This window comes from Danio aesculapii, chromosome 18 (genome assembly GCF_903798145.1).
Source record: "Danio aesculapii chromosome 18, fDanAes4.1, whole genome shotgun sequence".
NCBI classification, from domain to species: domain Eukaryota; kingdom Metazoa; phylum Chordata; class Actinopteri; order Cypriniformes; family Danionidae; genus Danio; species Danio aesculapii.
This window is the reverse complement of record NC_079452.1, coordinates 49,887,394-49,907,436: the sequence shown is the minus strand read 5'-3', so window position 1 is coordinate 49,907,436 and position 20,043 is coordinate 49,887,394. Positions and strand designations below refer to the sequence as shown.

General features: G+C 36.5%; 1 protein-coding gene across 10 annotated transcripts in view; it reads right to left on the bottom strand.

Annotated features, from left to right (window-relative positions):
* Nucleotides 1–11,495, bottom strand: part of cbfb (core-binding factor subunit beta) — a 77,489-nt gene extending 65,994 nt beyond the window's left edge. For 4 of the 10 annotated variants that reach the window (XM_056477826.1, XM_056477827.1, XM_056477828.1 and 1 more), the window contains exons 1-3: nt 10,946–11,494; nt 10,269–10,355; nt 8,551–8,667 (exon numbers count right to left, since the gene is read on the bottom strand). In XM_056477826.1, the coding sequence (XP_056333801.1) occupies nt 8,551–8,667; nt 10,269–10,355; nt 10,946–11,023 (282 nt within the window). In that variant the 5' untranslated portion in view covers nt 11,024–11,494. Of the gene's footprint in view, nt 1–8,550; nt 8,668–10,268; nt 10,356–10,945 lie in introns of all 10 variants that reach the window. The other 6 variants (XM_056477836.1, XM_056477831.1, XM_056477829.1 and 3 more) reach the window with 5 other exon arrangements.
* Between the last annotated feature and the right edge of the window lie 8,548 nt (nt 11,496–20,043).

Genomic DNA, 20,043 nt, shown 5'->3' with positions numbered 1-20,043 from the left:
GCTGGCAACCGCTGTGTTTTCAGACCAGGAGAAAAGAAGAGGAGAGAAAGGTGAGAGTTATGGAGGCAGAACATTAAGGAAAAGAGCCCGTCTCTGGTGAATGGAAGGGAAAACGTTGAGACTGTCCTCCAATTTAAGTTCATCATAGAAGAAAAGACATTTATTTAACAATGTGAGGAGCAAAATTATGTGAAAAACAATATACAGTTGAAGTCAGAATTATTAGCCCCCCTTTGATTTTTTTTCCTTTTTAAACATTTCCCAAAGATGTCTAACAGAGCAAGGAAATTTTCACATTATGTTTGATAATATTTTTTCTTCTGGAGAAAATCATATTTATTTTATTTCAGCTAGAATAAAAGCAGTTTTTAATTTTTTTAAATCCATTTCAAGGTCAAAATTATTAGCCCCTTTAAGCTATATATTTTTTTGATAGTCCACAGAATAAACCATCGTTATACAATAACTTGCCTAATTACCCTAACCTGCCTAGTAGACCTAATTAGCCTAATTAAGCCTTTAAATGTCACTTTAAGCTGTAAAGAAGTGTCTAGTAAATATTATTTACTGTCATCATGGCAAAGATAAAAAAAATCAGTTATTATAAATGAGTTATTAAAACTATTATGTTTAGAAATGTGTTGAAAAATATCTTCTCTCTATTACACAGATTTGGGGAAAAAAATAAACAGGAGGGCTAATAATTCAGGGGGGCTAATAATTCTAACTTCAACTGCTTATATATATATATATATATATATATATATATATATATATATATATATATATATATATATATATATATATATATGCACTTAGAATTGTATTAGTTATTTAAGTGTTTTAGTTGGTATCGTTTTAACGTCAACCTGAGTAGGACATGTTTATGGATTAACATCTATGATCCTGGAACAACATTCCAATCAGCCAATCAGAGTTAAACAATATATTTACAGTAATATCCAATAGTTATCCAACTATTATTCCGCTTTGATTTGTGGAATAATTTAGTTATGGTTGGGTTTAGGCTATGGATTCGATTTTCAAACAAAAATTATGCTCCAGGACCAACATAGATTTTAATTCAGGATAGCGTTGTACTTGGCAAAATCATGACCTGCTTGTTTTAATTAATGCTTTTAATTAGTTTTTATTTTAGCTTTTAAAAAATTTAAAGTTTTAATATTTTTCTTATTATTTAAGTGAAATTAATTTATAAAAATTGCACATATTTTCTTGGAACATCTCTGATATTAAATAAATCTTCATAAAGATTTCATTTTTTAACATCTACAGTACATTTCAAGTGCTGTAGCTAATAAAAATATTTGTATTTTGTATGAATTATAATAACTCTGTAAACCATAATAACCCTGGCCTATCAGATCATTCCAAAACTACTAGAAATATCTTCCCTATCTTTATAACTTCATTCCATATCTTCATTTTTGGATTATCTTTCAATTTCTAAATATGTTTGGCGACTAAAATATTATTTTAATATCTATATCTGTTTTGTTTAAATGCACCAAAATACATTGCCTATATTCACTGAGAAATAGATAAAAATATTCATTTTCAAGATGGGCTGTACTCAATTATGCTGAGCACTATAACTGTATTCATTTCTAAATCTTTTTAATATTTAGATGAGTTTATCACTGTATAATGCTTAAAAGTTCATCTTTATTTGCAATTTAAATTATATATAATATTTAACTATAGACCCACAGGCAAACAGAGAGAGAGAGAGAGAGAGAGAGAGAGAGAGAGAGAGAGAGAGAGAGAGAGAGAGAGAGAGAGAGAGGAGAGAGAGAGAGGAGAGAGAGAGGGAGAGAGAGAGAGAGGAGAGAGAGAGAGGAGAGATGAGGAGAGAAGAGAGAGAGAGGTTTAATTATTATAAAAATATTCAGTTTTTTTTTTTATTCTTTTGCTTAGAAGAAATAAATGTGTGGTCCTCCAAAATAACACTCTCGGTTAATAATGTAGAATGAACAACTTGATCCCAAACAGTTCAAACACTTGCCTCATGGCACATTTCAAAGTTAATCTAATGATTTCGTTTCTTTTTATCAGGCATATCATCAGACGGCTGCGAGTAAAGCCATATAATTAAGATGATCTTGCCTCGCTGTGTCTTTTATCTCTAAATTACTTTTACAGTTTGGGAGTCTGGCAGTGAAACAGTGCGGTATCATGAGCAACGAATGAGACGTTGCTGACTGATTTACGGTGTGAGAAATAAACCAATCTGCAGTCTTGTAAGGACACTACAGCCAATAAGCAAACAGCACTCGCACATTCCTGATGACAGGCAGCACATATCGCACATGGTTTTGTATGCTGGGACCAACTGCAAGTCTGAACGCTTTCCGGTTCGGGTAATATTTTAGCCGTAGTCTATTAAAACCATAGCTCTTAAAGAGGGATCTGTTTGTGGAAAAGGTTAACAATCAGTTTAATTAGGAGCAGAGGCTGGGGCGCACGCATGAACTCTCCCGCTCTGACACTCACCGCTCTATAGGGAATTCACCATGTCAGCCGTTCACCGTGTGTGTGTGTGTATGAGGGGAAAAAAGAGAGAAATTAAAGGATGAAAGGAAAACAGAGGGCATGTGAGTGAGGAGGAGGAACAAAGTGAGAAAGGAAGGGAGGACAGACCTTATCGGCAAAGTTTGTCCATTCAGGATTTCCTTCCAAACAAAAGAGAAAGGAAACTCCAGCTCTCAAATGTGTTACATGGATATAAATCTGTCAAGAGCACTTGTTCGGGTCATTGTTTTTTTCAAGATTTAAGAAGTTCTAAAACTCTGGATACATCTCTAACTGAATATAATGATTAGGATGAACAAGACGTGAGATAAATTACACAATTTTGGCAACAACCAATATGGGTGACAATTTGTCAAAGTATTCCTACTGTACATGTCCAGTGCTTTTAAAATGACTTTTACTGATGAAACCAAATTAAAGCACATTGATTCAGACAGCTGATGACAGACAGTGTAAATCTCACATGACTTGCCCCTGAGGTTTAGGTTGCTAAAATAATAAACATATAAATAAAGGGTTAAAAACAGCTTATCAGAGATCAGAAGGACAAGCAGAGGTGTTCCCCAAGGCTGTGTTTGGTGCCCCAATTTTGTTTACACTGTTGATGTACAAATGACTGTGTAAGTCATAATTCCAGTAATCTTATAGTAAAATACTCAGATGATAGAGCTGTACTTAGCCTTTTGTGTGAACACAGTAACCCCTCAGTCTACCATTTAGAGGTTGAAACGTGAATTGGTGCACTTCAAACCATCTTTTTATTAATATCAACAAAAATGAGGAATTGATCTTTGATCTGAAGTCAACTGGAAATCATTCACCTTTGGTTATTGACGCAGAGCATATTAAACAAGTGTGCTCTAATAAATATCTTGGTGTTCACATAGATAGTTTGCTTACCTGGGGTCCACATGTAGACAGTATTTGTTCTCGTGTGCAGCAGCGACTGCATTTAATATGGAGATTGAGAGTTTTGGGGGTACAGCAAAAAGTTTTTACTTTACAAAGCTGTGATTAAAAGCATAACATGTTATGGATTTACTGTGTGGTTTGGAAACATTATACTTCAATCTAAAGCTAAGCTTGGAGGGCTGGTGAAGACAGCCATGAAAATCATAGGGAAAACGGAATATCGATCCTTACAATCTCTCTATGAGCCATCAGTTCAGGATGAAGCTATTAAAATATTAGCTGACCACTCGCACAGTTTGTTTTGTGAGTATGAGTTACTGCCTTCTGGACGATGATACAGGTTGTCTGTATGCAGATAAAATCGCTTTAAGAAATCTTTTTACCTACATCAATTAGACTTTTAAATATGTCATATTTGTTAATGATTGAATGTTTGTGTTGATTTGTGTTTTTGATGTCTGTTTCTGTTCAGTCTATGCAAATGTGGGCATAGAGTCCAAGCCAAATTTCCCCATTGGGGACAATAAATTGTAAACAAACAAACAAACAAATAAATAAATAAATAAATATACAATTCTTAAAAAATAAATTGCATTAAAAATTCAAAAACTAGTTATAGAATGAAATATTAATACTATAGACTTTCAAAATATATTACAATACTAAGATTCAACAGTGAATATGTACAACAAGAATGTACCGTAAGTGGTATGCACTGATTATCTACAAATGAGCATTGTATGGTAACATTACTGACTTTTTGTCAAGCAAAAAAAAAATAATAATAATAAATAAATAAATAAATATATATATATATATATATATATATATATATATATATATATATATATATATATATATATATATATATATATATATATATATATATATATATATATGTGTTAGGTTATATGTTAAGTTGACTTAACTTTTTTTATTATGCACACAGTTCAATTACCAATTACTTCATGTAAAAAGTAATCAGATTACTAATTACTTTGAAGTTACTTTTAAAACATATAAAATATACCTATAAAAATACAATATAAACTGCAGCTCTTTCAGTCATTTAATATTCACTGAAAAACATTACAATGGGTTGAACGCAGCAGCCTGACATATTCAAAAGACTTATAGAGATCACCCAAAATATAAAATGCTCTCATCATTCACTTGTTCCAAACCTGTTTGTCTTTTTTAACACGAAAGAAGAAAATGGGATACCTGTAACCATTGACATAGTGTGAAAAAGCACTGCAGTGTTTGGCTGAGGTAATTAGTCTACCTAAATGTGTATATTTCAAAGTATAAAGCTGATCGGTCAGTTCTTGTCAGGTGACTCTTAGCTTTCAACTGGTGCGCCTGGGAAATGTGCAAAAGATGCAAAAGCAGTCAAAAGTTTTTAAGGCTGCAATTGACAGCAATATTTTTGTTTTTACGCTCAGTGAAATCAAAGTTATGTCTGGATTTCCACTTGAAGAAGCAACACTCTCGACATCAACCATTACAGCTTGCGTTCTCCAGCAATTTAAAAGCTCATGCTTATTAACTGACTTTGCAACAGAAAACGTGATTTAAAAGAAGCATTTTTTTCTTTCAAAAACTATATTTGTAACGTAAGTAACACAACTACTTTGACTTTAGTAACTGTAATCAAATTACACAAATTTAAAATGCAATTCATTACATTACTGCGTTCCTCAAAAATGTAATTAAAATCCAGTAACGCGTTATTGTGGAACGTGTTACACCCAACTCAGCAGGTATCCTATAAATACCATAACACAACGCCATCTGATACCATCAAAGTATACAATAAGATAAGTCTTGAATGCCTCTGACCAACCAATAAAAAATGTTAAGATATTGCATTTAAAATGGGTAAAGAGTACTAAACACAAAGTTGCAACAATCCAACACATCTAAGCACAGCTGTATGAGTGTGTGCGTGTCTGGTAGTGTCAGTGTGTGTTAGTGTATGCATGGCTTGGGCTGTATTTTGAAGGCAGACGGTGTGAGTCTCATTAAAGCTGCATGGATCTGCGTTCTGGCAGAGGTGACAGACAGGTGGATAGGATTACCAGTGAGCCCGAGCTCAGAAACACGCATGCTCGGGCCACAATCGACGCACACACCCTTCACGCCTTTTTAAATAATTAACAGCCAAAGATTAGTCCGTCAGCCTCGGGGCCAAAAGGTCCATTGATTTCTCACGGATGCATTTTTAATGAGCGCATCTCAGTGAGGCAGCGTCCGTGAAGAGAGGCTTCCTTGTCCACAGCAGCGCTAGAAACACCGGCAGCTTTGCGAAAGGGGCTTGTGGTAAAAACACAAACAAAGCCAGTAAGTGCTTCTCTAATGTCTTGCACTACACAAAGGCTTGAAGGGAAAGGCCTCAGGGGTGACCTTAAAAGAACCTATGGCAAAATGCTATTTAATCCGGCCCGAGCGTTTCCTTTAATTGGTCTTGTGCGACCATCCATAAAGCTGTTAGCCGGCGGCGTATTTCCTAATCAGCCTTTATGAACTGTAAACATCTCGGCACCAGGCTCTTTAAAGCATTAGAAGACTTGAATTAAATTTGTAGCACATTTGGTAAGTGTGATAGACATGGTAAGAAAGTGAGCGTAAAAGAATGTCTGACGGTGTTGATTACGTATTTCCCTTTCTGTACAGTATGTTTCACAGGAGATGCAGTGAGAGAAAAGTCCACCTGTGAATCTGATTTACTGTACATTCAACAAGATTCGTGGAAGGGATTAAAGGAGTTATCAGCCAACCAATGAAAACCGTGTGATCACTTTCTCCACCTTGAAGTTTCTTTTCTTTATTTTGTCCATTTTTAAAACATGTTTTGTGTGTGTTAGTCATCGTGGATATGATTTACACCAAAAAATATGGAAAACATGGAATCATGTATCCTGTAAAAAAAAGTACAAGCTGTATAGCACGGAATGTCAGGGAATTTGGAAAATTGTAGATGAATCAATAGTACTGATGTATATAAATTAGTGTCTGCTTGTGTGTGTGTGTGTGTGTGTGTGTGTAAAATATATATATATATATATATATATATATATATATATATATATATATATATATATATATATATATATATATATATATATATATATATATATATATATATATATATATATATATACACACATACATATATACATTCATTCAGCGGAATGAACCACCAACTTATCCAGCATATGTTTTATGCAGCCACAACCATAACTTGGAAACACCCATTCACACACACTTATACACTACTATCTATTTTAGCATACCCAATTCACCAACCACCTTTGGACTGTGGGGGAAACCGGAGCACCCGGAAAAAAATCGACGTGAACATGGGGAGACCATGCAAACTCCACACAGAAATGCCAACTGACCCAGCCGAGGCTCGAACCAGCAACCTTCTTGCTGTGAGGCGATCATGCTACCCACTGCGTCACAGCATCACCATATATATAAAAAAGTCAAAATTATTAGCCCCCCTTTTTTTCTTTGTTAAATATTTCCCAAATGATGTTTAACAGAGCAAGGAAATTTTCACAGTATGTCTGATAATATTTTTTCTTCTGGAGAAAGTATTATTTGTTTTATTGGGCAAGAATAAAAGCAGTTTAATTTTTTTTAAAACCATTTTAAGGTCAATATTATTAGCCCCTTTAAGCTTTTTTTTCGATAGTCTACAGAAAAAAACATCATTATACAATAAATTGCATAATTACCCTAGCCTGCCTAGTTAACCTAATTAACCTAGTTAAGCCTTTAAATCTCACTTTAAGCTGTATAGAAGTGTCTTGAAAAATATCCAGTCAAATATTATTTACTGTTATCATGGCAAAGATAAAATAAATCAGTTATATCAGTTGGTGGGGAAAAAAATAAACATGGGGGCTAATAATTCATGGATGCTAATAATTCTGACTTCAATTGTATGTATATATATATATTAATAAGTAAATGTAATTAAAACTTTCACAGGATTTCTAAACATTTCGTTTTTTTAACTCTTAATAAAATATTGTTAAATTAAATAAGATTTATAATTTAAATTATTTTGACATGATTTTTGTTTTTTTACAAAAGTATATGTTGGTCATTAAAACCTGTAAAATGTCATTTAGAAATAAAATATCAAAATTTGTGGAAAAAACTTAAGAGCAAATAAAAGTTAAAATAAATATAATCTAGAAAAATTTAAATGGAAAAAAAATTTATTTATGGGGGAAACTAACTTGGGAAATAAATGAATAAAATCAATTACTCAGAGACCTATGCAGGTTTAGATCAACATAAATGTGACTAAATGATGACTTCATTTTTATTTTCAGGACGGGCTATTCCTGTATGTTCTCAGCCTTTCCGTACTGACTGAATGTGCTTGTTAAAAGTCAGGAGCACTTATGGATATACTGTATGCCTCTGACAACCTTGTCAGAAATAAATCTATAGTTTAATAGTGGTTATAAAAGGGAAAAAGACGATCACTGCAGTACTGTTTTATCTCACATTCTTATGGTTTAGGGAGTATATGCATTCCTTAATCCAGAGAAAGAAGAGGGAGTTGTTGAAAGACCTATTCAAAAATCGAAAACCGATGAGCGTGTCTGAAATAACACTGCTGCAGAAATAAAATCCAATGTTTAAACATAAAATGGAAAGCCATGCCATGTTTCATTCAAGAGAGACTGTTTTTCTTGCTGTCTGCAGTGTAATATTTCAAGGGTTCGTTTTTCCTTGAGATGTGTGAGAGAGAAACGTATCATTATGGAAAATCAAGGCTTTTGCCCGTCTAAACCATGGATACGGCTGGTTTGAAAACGCGACACACTTCCTCTGCAGGAAGGAAAAGACGAAAGAGAAACAGAAATGACTTCTTCAATCATTCCTCAGATTTCATAAATCATGTATGTGGCTTTTTTTTACTTACAAAAAGTTTAGCATGTATAAATGGTGTGTGTACATTATGAGCTGATTTATTTTTTAAGGGAGATGACGGGGAGTGAGTTAGAGTTTAAACAGGAATAATTGCAAATAAAGTCAAAGAAAGAGTGTCAGGACTACCTTTCCCGTCTCCCGCTCGAAGTCCACATATTCTCGGGTGGGCGCCTGCCGCTGATCCCCATGAAGGTTGGCTGGGAAGAACTGCAGCGAGAGGTTGGTGCCGGTCGCCACAAAAGCCTTTTAGAGGGAAATCAATACAAACAGGATAAGAAAGCCAGGCCCGAGCATAAATTATGCAGCCCGTCATTTCTGTTTTCACATCAGAGAGAAGAAGAGAATGCCTGGAGCCAAGGCCAGCGCTCAAAACATCAGGAAAAGAAGGGAGGAGGGGATGGGGTGCGCAACTCAAAGAGAGAAAAAAACCCAAGTCATCATTTTCCCTATTTGAGGTATTGAGTTACACACATCTGATTCTATTTTACCAACGCTCAATGCTGGCAAAGCGCGCTGCGCCAAACTGAGTTTGAGAGGAGACAGAACGCAGGAGTGAATGAGTGACAGAGAGATAACAGAGACCGAGACGAGTACAAAATCAATAATTGTTTTAAATTCAGACCCTCACTTACTTTAATAGCAGCAGGGCTGCTGTAAAGGTTTTGAATTATGGTTCTATAATTCAATAACATTCTTAAGGAACATGAGCAACAAATAGAGGTTTAAGCTAAACTGGCTTGCAGAATTTAGTTTTGTTTTAATTATGTCTCCAAAAAAAATCCCTCTTATGTCAAGAATAATTATACATTATATTAACCACTGCTCGGCATCATCGCAAGGGCTAAATTAGTCTTTGTAGCTTTGTGCAGACCTGTTCCCATCTCTGAACCTCAACATTTAATCTACTGTTGACATTAAGGGCAAATAAGGCCAAACGTGACCGCGTCTTTCTGATTAAAGAACTAAAGTGCACCACATGCGAGTAACAACACAGCTAAAGTGCATTAGCATTGAAAGCATGGTGACAACTTTGCCTCACAAAGCACAGATTATACAAACAAAAACTATTTTGTATTTTATATAAGACTTTATTAAGCATTTACTGGAAAGATAACAATCATCAAGGCTTTGTAAAGTGGTGTGTTTGATGAAACTGTGACTAAAATGGAAGTAAATATAAAGTGACATCAAACAGAAAAGCAGCAATGGCTTTTATTGTATCTGTCTGGTCTGTTCTAACGTTATAAAAAGCTGAATATATTTATTTTGAATTATTCTAACAGTTGTCTCGTCTATTCTTAGAAACATTAGGGGCAGCTAAATACAATCTCAAAACAACCCTGAAGATATGAGATTTAAAAAAAGAGATAAACAAGCCTCTATCAAACCATAGTGCGTAACTCTAAAATATCTAGTCAACAGCTAACATTAAAATGATAAAAAGCTAAATATTATGCAACTAGATCTAATAAATAGGAGAACGACTCTAAATGCATTCTGCCTGTTTTAAGCAGACTGTAAATTAGACACGTCCGAGTTCATCTGCACCCGTGAGACGCGTTTCTGATTACAATTAAAAGCCGACAGGCATTTTACGCATTGTTGAATTGTTTACAGTTCTGACAACTGAGTCAATTAAACACACGTATAACAATTACACAATATGGATCATACATGTTCTCTTTGTTGCTTTGGCGCTCAAAACATATGAGGAAGTTTCAGAACAGTTTTTGGGTGACAGAGTTTCAGATGCATGTTCACGGCAGTGTTTAAATACTGCGTCGGCTGCATGAACGCAGGGTCAGTGTTGTAATTGCCCGGTGCTGTGAGGTGCGTGTACTCACTATCTCTGAGCGGCCGTCACGGCACGCGTTCTGGAAGCGCGCCTGCCTCTCCTCGTGCGGCCGATCGCGGAAACCGGTGTATTTAATCTGTAAACAGGAATGAATGAGGCACAGAAGAGAATGTTATTAGCACTATATAACAAAATTTCTTGTAACTTGTCACAAACGTGTCTTGACGCTTAGTTTTAAGATTTCTTTTAATGTCTAAACAGCATTTTTAACCAAACTGGAGAGAAGAAATAGATTAATATATAGGCTATTTATTCTTTCACATTCTGACTTTGGTTTTTAACTTTTAATGGATTTTATAAAGCCTGTATGACCTGAGGTAAACTAATTTGGTCACCCAAATGAAAAAAAAAAACATATTTTTAGGCTATACAAAACACGATGCGCCCTTTGTGAGATGTTATCAGTTGGAATTAGAAGTGTATAACAATTATGCCAAAAGCTGAGGTCACTGTTATTTGTTTCTTTCTGTCAATATGCTTCCGATACAGCCTAAAGCTGAAACAGCAGTGAACAGAAGCTTAAAAACTTCTCAGCAGTCAGTATTACCGGTCGCTACACAGAGCTCGTTAAAGAAAGAGGCGATGACATGCTTGTTTTCATGTCACGCGAGAGGTGCAACTTTGTTTCCGCCACTTTATCAAATGTCTCGGATGAATCGAGCTCACCTCGCACTCGCGGCTGAGTTTCCTGAAGAACTCCTCGTTCTCGAATTTGCTCCTCTGATCCGGGACCACCCGAGGCATCTTGAACGCGGTTTGATCAATTTTGTTAATGGTATATTCGTCTAAACTTGCCAAGAAGAGTAAAGCGTTGCCTTGAAACTCGCCAGCCCCGCTCTTATTTCCTTCCGTCTTTTTTTCTTCTTCTAATGATGGAGTGTGTGCAGTGAGCTTTGAGCTTTTTAAAGTGTAAAAGCTCCTTTGGAGTTGGCTTCTTGTATGGTCCGTGAGCTGAACTGCACTCGGTTTGGCAGTAGTTTCCAGTTGGCTTGTTGTTCTTCCTCACTCTCGCGCGTGTGATCTCCGACTGCTGACAACAGACGCTCGCTCGCGCTACTTTATCCGTCGCTTGAGCTGCATGGCTCACAGTTACTTCCTGGCTCCTCGGAGTCCGACTTATGACTGTACACCCAAAATACTCCCCCCATTCACAATTCTCTCCACTATGGACCGAGTGTGCGCAGGCGTTAAATACATTAGAACTTCTCTGAGCGAGATGCACGCTCGTTTTCTTTCTGGTGGTATGTTCAGAGAGAGGTTAAAGTTGTTACCTGTGACAGAGATGATGCAACATGGTATGTGTAAACGCATAATGTTAAGTAATTCTCCTGGAACACAAAGACATGTGATAAAATATATATGTTTACACTGTTACAATTATGTGAACTACAAATGTAAAATATTGTGGGCATATTCTTTTTTTTTACATGTATCAATTTTTAAGCATCCACGTCTGTGTAAAAGATGCAAAGAACAAATGAGATACTTTATAAATATATGGTCCATGCTTTATATAAAATCCAATAGGTTGGATATGTTGTCAGATGTGTTGTACGGACATGCATAATTTTGACAGACAGACAGATAGATAGATAGATAGATAGATAGATAGATAGATAGATAGATAGATAGATAGATAGATAGATAGATAGATAGATAGATATTTTAGAGTGAGACAGATGAATACATAGACTGACTGACTGAAAGACTGACAGATCAATTGATAAAAGAAATGTCTTGGAATGAGACAGATGGACAGATAGACAAACAAGCAGATATTATTTTTTACATGAGGCAGACAAAAAACCGAAGACAAAATGAGACAAAGAGAAGGGCAATTATGGGATGCATGTACAGATATTTTAGTGACAGACAGATATCTGACAGAGATAGATAGACAGACAGACAGACAGATGAGTGATATAGACAGATAAGCATAGACAGATAGATAGATAGATAGATAGATAGATAGATAGATAGATAGATAGATAGATAGATAGATAGATAGATAGATAGATAGATAGATAGATAGAACATTTTAGAGTGAGGCAAATGAATAGATAATTGAAAGACTGACAAAACAGTCGATCAAAGAAAATAGACAAACAAGCAGATTTTATTTTTTACATGAGGCAGACAAATAAACAGAAGACAAAGTGAGATAAATAGATGGGTAATGGGATGTATGGACAGATCTTTTAGTTACAGACAGATGTCACAGACGGACGGATGGACATACATACAGACAGACAGAGGTATTAGAGTGATATTGACAGATAAATAAACATACAGATAAACTGACAGACAGACAGACAGAGGTATTAGAGTGATACTGACAGATAAATAAACAGACAGACAGACAGACAGACAGACAGACAGACAGACAGACAGACAGACAGACAGACAGACAGACAGATAGATAGATAGATAGATAGATAGATAGATAGATAGATAGATAGATAGATAGATAGATAGATAGATGCATTTTTACACTTTTACAATGTAGACCGTGTCAAAGCGGACACAGAACATAGAAGTTCTAATCATTTGAAAATGTGTCAGTCCAGTGTCCAGAGTTGAAGTCCAGTTTAGTTCAGTTCAGTGTGGTATATTTTTTACTGCTGATAGTCCAAACACTGAACAGCAAATCCATCAATGCCCAGCTTAACAAGTCTTAAAGGGCACTTATGGTGAAAAATTTACTTTTCAAGCTGTTTGGACATATGTGTAGGTATAGTGTATAGACCGTCATATTGGCGCGAAATAAACACACCCAGTCCTTTTTTTTTCCAATTTAACAACATAAAAATGGTGGACCAATTGGAGCGGTTTTCAGACCGACTGCAACTTGACGTAGGAGTGCGGTCCCCCTCGCCCACCAATGTTGGTTGACAGGCGTGCATTACCATAGCCTCAGTTTGTTGTTTCACATCCTCCATTTTCAGCGTGTGAGTCAAAGTGATGTCACCAAAGAAACACTCTTGCTCTATTTTTAGATGTAAGGCTCATTGGGTTCAACACAAGATCAACATTCACCACATGATCGCTCTCATCAGTGCCATTGTTTGTAACTTTAGGTGGGTTTGCAAACGTGTACTTTCATTGCGTCTTCCTTAAACTTCAGCCGTTTGCATTTCCCGCGGTCACAGAAGTTCCCTGTGATCTTAACTAGGTGCAGCTGGAAAGTGAGAGCACATTGCCTCACGTGCGGGTCCCTTCATTAAAAATAACAAACTTGCCTTAAGCAGGTCGCACACCAGAAGCGCTGCTCGGCGACGTGCAGCATCGCGCTACGCAGCGCCATGCATTTTAGAATTCTAAATATGGGTTTCTATCAGGGTACACACACCGGCGCCACAAGTCGGCGGCTGTCCACAGTACCCTGCCACGACTCAGGACACTGTTCATATTTCTGCCACGCCACAGAGTCCCATCTGGTGTACAAGCTCGGAACTTTAAACTAGCACACAGTTGGCTGTAAAACTATACAAAGACACAAATGATTTTGTAACTGACACATTCTGGCATGTTAGGAATATTGATTCCTTAACAGTAATCTCTGTTTGGTCTGTGTCCGAGTCGTACATGTATGGCTGAATGCTGGTCCTCTCACTCATGTTGCCTCTCTCTGTCTGCCTGTCTGTTGCCATACACAAAGTGAGGGAGCTCTTGGCTCCGCCCCCTTGTTAAGTTGAGCAGGAAGTCGAAACTAATTTTTATGTGAAGCAACACACCCCTAAAACAACGACCTGTGTACACACCCTCAAAATGGCACTTTTTAACATATTATAATAAAAAATCTGAATTGTGTTTTGACCTGAACCTAAACTGGCACACTCAGAAGAATCATAATATTAATATTAAATCTTAAAAAAGGGGTAAACCAGGTGCCCTTTAAAACCAAGTAAGCCAGTGGTGACAGTGGCGAGAGACAAACTGCACCAATTGACAAAAGTGAAGGGAAAAAACCTCAACAGAAACCAGGCTCAGTTGGGCATGACCATTTCTCCTCTGGCCAAACTTCTTGTGCAAAGCTGCAGTCTAGGCTCCAAAGTTCTCAGAAGATAACATTATCCTATATGGTTTAAAAAAAATCAAAGGTAAATGAAGGTTATACAGTGTGTTGTTAACTGCAGAGCTCCTCTATTTAAAAAAAAAAAGGAGAAAAAATTCCCCCTGCAAGTTCTTAAAGAGATAAAGTCTCAGCCAGGTCAGAAAAAGTAAAGCAAAAGTAACCTAAAAGTAACATAATGCATTACTTGCTATAAAAAGTAACTAAGTAATGCAACTAGTTACTTTTTTGGGGAGTAACTCAATATTGTAATGCATTACTTTCTAAAGTAACTTTCCCCAATACTGGATATGACCCCTTAGAAACAACTACTTCATATAATGATTTTATTAGTTTCTTGGGAACATTAGTGTATTACAACATCTGTGGTAAATATTTGGGTGTTGAGACATATCTTACTTTATTGTGCATGTTTTGAAGTTGCAACTTCCCTCAGGACAGAGGGGGAGGTAGAGAAAAGAGTCAGAGAATGGGGAAGTGAACAGTACCAGAAACATCCAAAGGCCTCCAAGCCCTGTCAGATCTAGCAGACAGATTGCATCACTTTTGTGCGGCTTACCACAGCTAGCGTGTGCGACTTTCAAATATGTTTTAAGCATTTCAACTGTCAGAATATCACTGCATGTATGACATGACAGTTAAAAGTAGTTAAGCTATAAGCTGATGGAGAGGAATTTGAAGCTTAATCATTTTAAACTCGGGCTGAGTTTTATACTGCTTACACTTCCTCCTTTTTGGGCAGACATTATAGATTCAGTTCAATTCAATTCATGTTTATTTCTATAGTGCTTTTACAATGTAGACTGTTTCAAAGCTGCTTAACATATAAGTTCTAGTAAATTGAAAATGTGTCAGTCCAGTTTTCAGAGTTGAATTTAGTTTAGTTCAGTTCAGTGTGGTTTAATTTTCACTGCTCAAAGTCCAAACAATGGAGAGCAAATACATCGATGCGCAGCTCCACAAGTCTCAATCAAGCAAGCCAGTGTCGACAGTGGCGAGGAACAAGCTTCACCAACTTAGGAAATTAAGGGGAAAAAAACTCGGGAGAAACCAGGCTCTGTCAGGCACGACAATTTCTCCTCTGGCCAAACTTTCTGTGCAGAGCTGCAGTCTAGGGGGCCGGAGGCTGGAGAACGTTGGGCATCCATCGCGGAGAACTGCAGGTGTGAGTAGGTCACTGACGGGTGTTCAGGATGAATGCGGAGACTCGTCTGTCACTGTGGTCCTTTAGGAATCAGTCTCACGCTCTCCGCTCCTGCATGACCACCACATCATCAGCTCAGGATACGACCTGGTCCAGGATTATGGATACCTTGGCAGTCTTGGATGGCATCAATGCCACTGCATAATCTGTAGAGGCCTCAGGATAAGTATCCCCAGGTGGACATAGATAATATTGAAAATAATTAGCATAGCTGCTGTTCATAGTGTATTTAAACGAGATGGAAAAATGAAGTGCTATAAATGAAAATAGCAGTTATATATACTGACATAGAAACATGTAAAGCATATGAGTGTTCCTAACGAAATGTCAGGTGCATTAAAACAGGAGAAGTGTGTCCTACAGATGGTTATAAAGCCAGCTCACCTGCATGGAGCACTCTCATGCACCATACGTTATGTGATGCATTGTGTGTATGCTTCACTAAAAAGTTCTTTAATCTAGCTTTGAACTGAGAGAGTGTGTCTGAGCCTTGGACATTATCAGGAAGGCTATTCCAGAGTTTAGGAGCCATAGATGAGAAGGCTCAACCTCCTTTAGTAGACTTTGCTATTCTAGGTACTACCAGAAGCCCTGAGATTTGAGATCTTAAAATGCGGGTTAGATTGTAGCGAGACAGATGTTCGGTTAAATAAAAGGAGCTAGATTATGAGATTTATAGGTAAGAAGCTATATTTTATAATCAATACGGAACTTAACAGGCAGTTAGTGTAAGGAGGATAAAATTGAGGCGATGTGATCATATTTTCAAGACCTGGTAAGAACTCTGGCAGCTGCATTTGGCACTAAATTAAGTTTATTAATAGAGGATGCTGGGCAATTAGTGAACAGAGCATTACAGTAATCCAGTCTAGAAGTCATAAAAGCATGAACTAGCTTTTCTGCATCTGATAATAATAGATAATAGTTGTGTGTTCTTGGTAATTGTTAAAAATCTGTCAGATGTGAATACTGTATGACATAATTCCTGCCTAATTTAATTGTGTTGCTAGTGTGCACTTACAAAATCTTGTATCAAAAAAAAATCATATTAACTTAATTATAATTGTAAATTAAGCGTACACAGTGTGTGTGTGTGCGCGCACGTGTAAAGGCCCATGTAAAAGCTTACATTACCCAAGCAATTATTAGTTTAGCACCCATTAGCGCTAACTGGGTGCACATATTCCCTCAGCCCGCTAATGTATGTTCTCATATTAACACTCCTCTTGTGTTGTAGACCTGCATTAGTGCCATTAGAGTTGTATAATCTCCCTCTAAAATGTTTTGAAATTTTTGACAAGCACCATAAAGTATAAAAGATGACAGTATGTGATGGGATTTTGCGCCCCATATACGACTCCTCACAGGCTGCATGTGATGAGTTTTAGCTTGTCTCTGTTTTTCTCTCGTTTGCTTTCTCATGCATCAGATTGAGATCTGCGGTGAGTTAATGTGTTAAAAGGCTGTGCTTTGGGCCAAATGGGGCGTGTGAGTGCTTTAATAGCACCACATAACGCTCATTAATTAATGAAATATTCTGTGGTTACCGTCTGAGACCCATTCTGACAGAGTGCTCGCATATCTAGCGGCTAGGTGTCTGTTCCAATAGGTTTCAACTGAATGGACACAGAAGGTTTTACCACTAGAGATCCACTTAGGGGTCACTTGAAAACTTTGGTAGTAAAATTTCTCTTTTTGCACCGGCTATGAGAGGGAAAAGTTTTGTTTGTGTAGTTCTCAGCAGTTTTGCACCTCGCTGTTTCTAAATTGTTTGCCGCACACAGCTGCGCTGAAAGAATGCATAAACAACAGATCAAGAATTCCCCCTGATTTTTTACGTCTTCAGCTCATGCAGTATCGCAAGTGATGTGTTGATTTGAGAATGTAAGTAGGGTAATCTTTTGTTCAGGTATGATATTAAATATTAAATTGCATCAGGCAAACAAGTCAGACACATAATAGCTCTGCTGACTGTACAACTTTGGCTTTGTTGGTGTGTGTCTGCACACTGAATGAAGCTCAGGTGCTGTCGAGATAATGATGTGATTTAAAAGCCTACCAGCCATTTAGTGAAGGAGCTAAACATAGCTCTGAAAATCTGACACACATTCTGCTCTTACTGAGAAAAAAATAACGATAAATAAAAGCATGACCTTATAAACCATCTAAAATGTCTGGGACGAAGCTGACATTTAGCCGATTGTTGATAACAGGCTCTCTGGCCAGCCCAAAACATCTGTTTGTCTGCCTATCTATCTTTATGTTTGTCTGTCTGCCATTTTATCTATCAGTCTGTCTATGTGTTATCTATTTATCTATCACTGTAAAACGTTGGGTTATACACAATCGATTTGTGTTGGGACAAGATGAAGGAATTAACCCTTATGTACTGTTGGGAATGTTTTCATCCACTCTGGGGTGATTTTGAGTCTTAATATGGCCACAATTTTTTTCTGTGTTTCAGCTAGCAGAATGATTTTTGGTGACAAATTTTATCTTAACACATATTTTGAGAAAATTCTTTGAAATTTTTTAAAGAACTCAATCGTATGTGGATGAAAACATCCACTGAATTAAACAGCTGTAAATATGCATCAGATAAATATATTTTTTAAATGTTTGCAGAAATCTGTTAATAAACCTCAGTTCTGATCAAAACTACTAAATTGTTTAATTAATTACCGGATTTTAACTCTTTAATTGCCAAACTCATAAACGATGTCACTAATTTGGTAAAAAACACTCAAAATGATGTATTTTAAATATAAAAGTAATTGTGGACTGGATTTTTTAAACCTTTTATCAAAATCTTGGACATGTGAAACAACATTGCGTTTTTTTTTGGCTGCAAAACCATGACACCATATAGTCATGCATTTTTGATTGTCTTTTTCTCTGTTGGGAAGAAATAAAATTTGTCATTTTTACTGTTGATCATCAGTTAAAACCATTAACCCTTTGGATAGGCCTGTGCAAAAAAAGCTTAGTTTCTGGATTGTATATGGAATATAACAGCAAATTAAAGTGTGTGTACATGTGTAATAGTGTGAGAGTGACCTTTGCGCACTTACTTGACGTGTCTGAAAAAAATTTAAATATGCATCTCGGCTCTCAGAGCATGAAGTAAACGAAAGCAAAGACTGTGTATTTATGCACCATCAAATGTGGTTATAATGAAAGTTAATTGGGCAAAAACAGCCACTAAGAGTAAATTGGGAGGAAAAAATTTAAATCTAACAATGCAACAATGCATCAAAGCCAATGTTGTTACTAATCATTCACATGTCCAAGACTGTGATAAAAGGTAAAAAAATAAATAAATAATCCAGTCCACAATTACTATTTTTAAATTGAAAATAAGTCATTTTGTGTGTTTTTTTTCATCAAATCAGTGACGTAATTTGTGAATTTGGCAAACATTTGGTGGGGTTGATTAACAGATTTATGCAAAAGAAAAAAGAAAACATATATTTATCTGATACATTTGTACAGCAAACAAACATAACAAAAGGGTAATAAATTTAAACAATCCACAAGGGTTAACTTAAATTTTTTTTTTACAAATTTCAGTGGATTGAAAATAAAACAATTAAGTTGTCCTGACAAAAAAAAATCAAGAATTGTGTTGTTTCATCTCATTTTAAACAAGTAGTTTGAACAAACAGCAAACATATTTACGAGTGATCCACCCATCCATCATAGGGTTTAATATGGAGTTGGCCCACCCTTTGCAGCTAATACAGCTTCAGCTCTCTTAGAAAGGCTTTTCACAAGGTTTTGTGGTGTCTTTATAGGATTTTTTTTTTCTCAAAGCACATTTGTAAGTTCAGGCACTGATATTAGACAAGTAGGCCTGGCTCCACTCTAATTCATCCTAAAGATGTTTTGTTGGGTTGAGGTCATGACTGTTTGCAGGCCTGTCAAGTTCCTTCACCCCATGTCATTGCTCATCCTTGTCTTTATGGACCTTGCTTTGTGCACTCATGTTGAAACAGGTTGTTCCCAAACTGTTCCCACAAAGTTGGGCGCATGAAATTGTCTAAAATTTACTTGCTATGCTGAGATTTCCTAACACTGGAAAAGCAGGGTCGAGCTCTACCCCTTCATCTGATGCTTTGCATTAAATTTGGTGATGCCTCAGCATGTGCTGACCCCTCTGTGATTTTGTGTCTTACCACTTCATGGCTTAGATGCTATTGGTCCCACAGAACGTTTAATTTCAGTCAGCCCGCCCCAGGGCTTCCAGTTAATTGTCATCCCATATAAAATCACTGCATTTAAGATCTGATTTCTTTAAAAAGACAGTCATCTTCACTGCCTGGCTGAGAACCGATATAAAGTGGGTATCAGACTAAACAAGAAAAACTGCATTAAATTATTTTTTTTCCGTGCCATGTATGGACATTCATTTTACCCCAGTGATTTCAATGGAATATCTGAGCTAGCCTGCGGCTAATGATCGCACCTCTCTTTTTACGCTTGAACAAC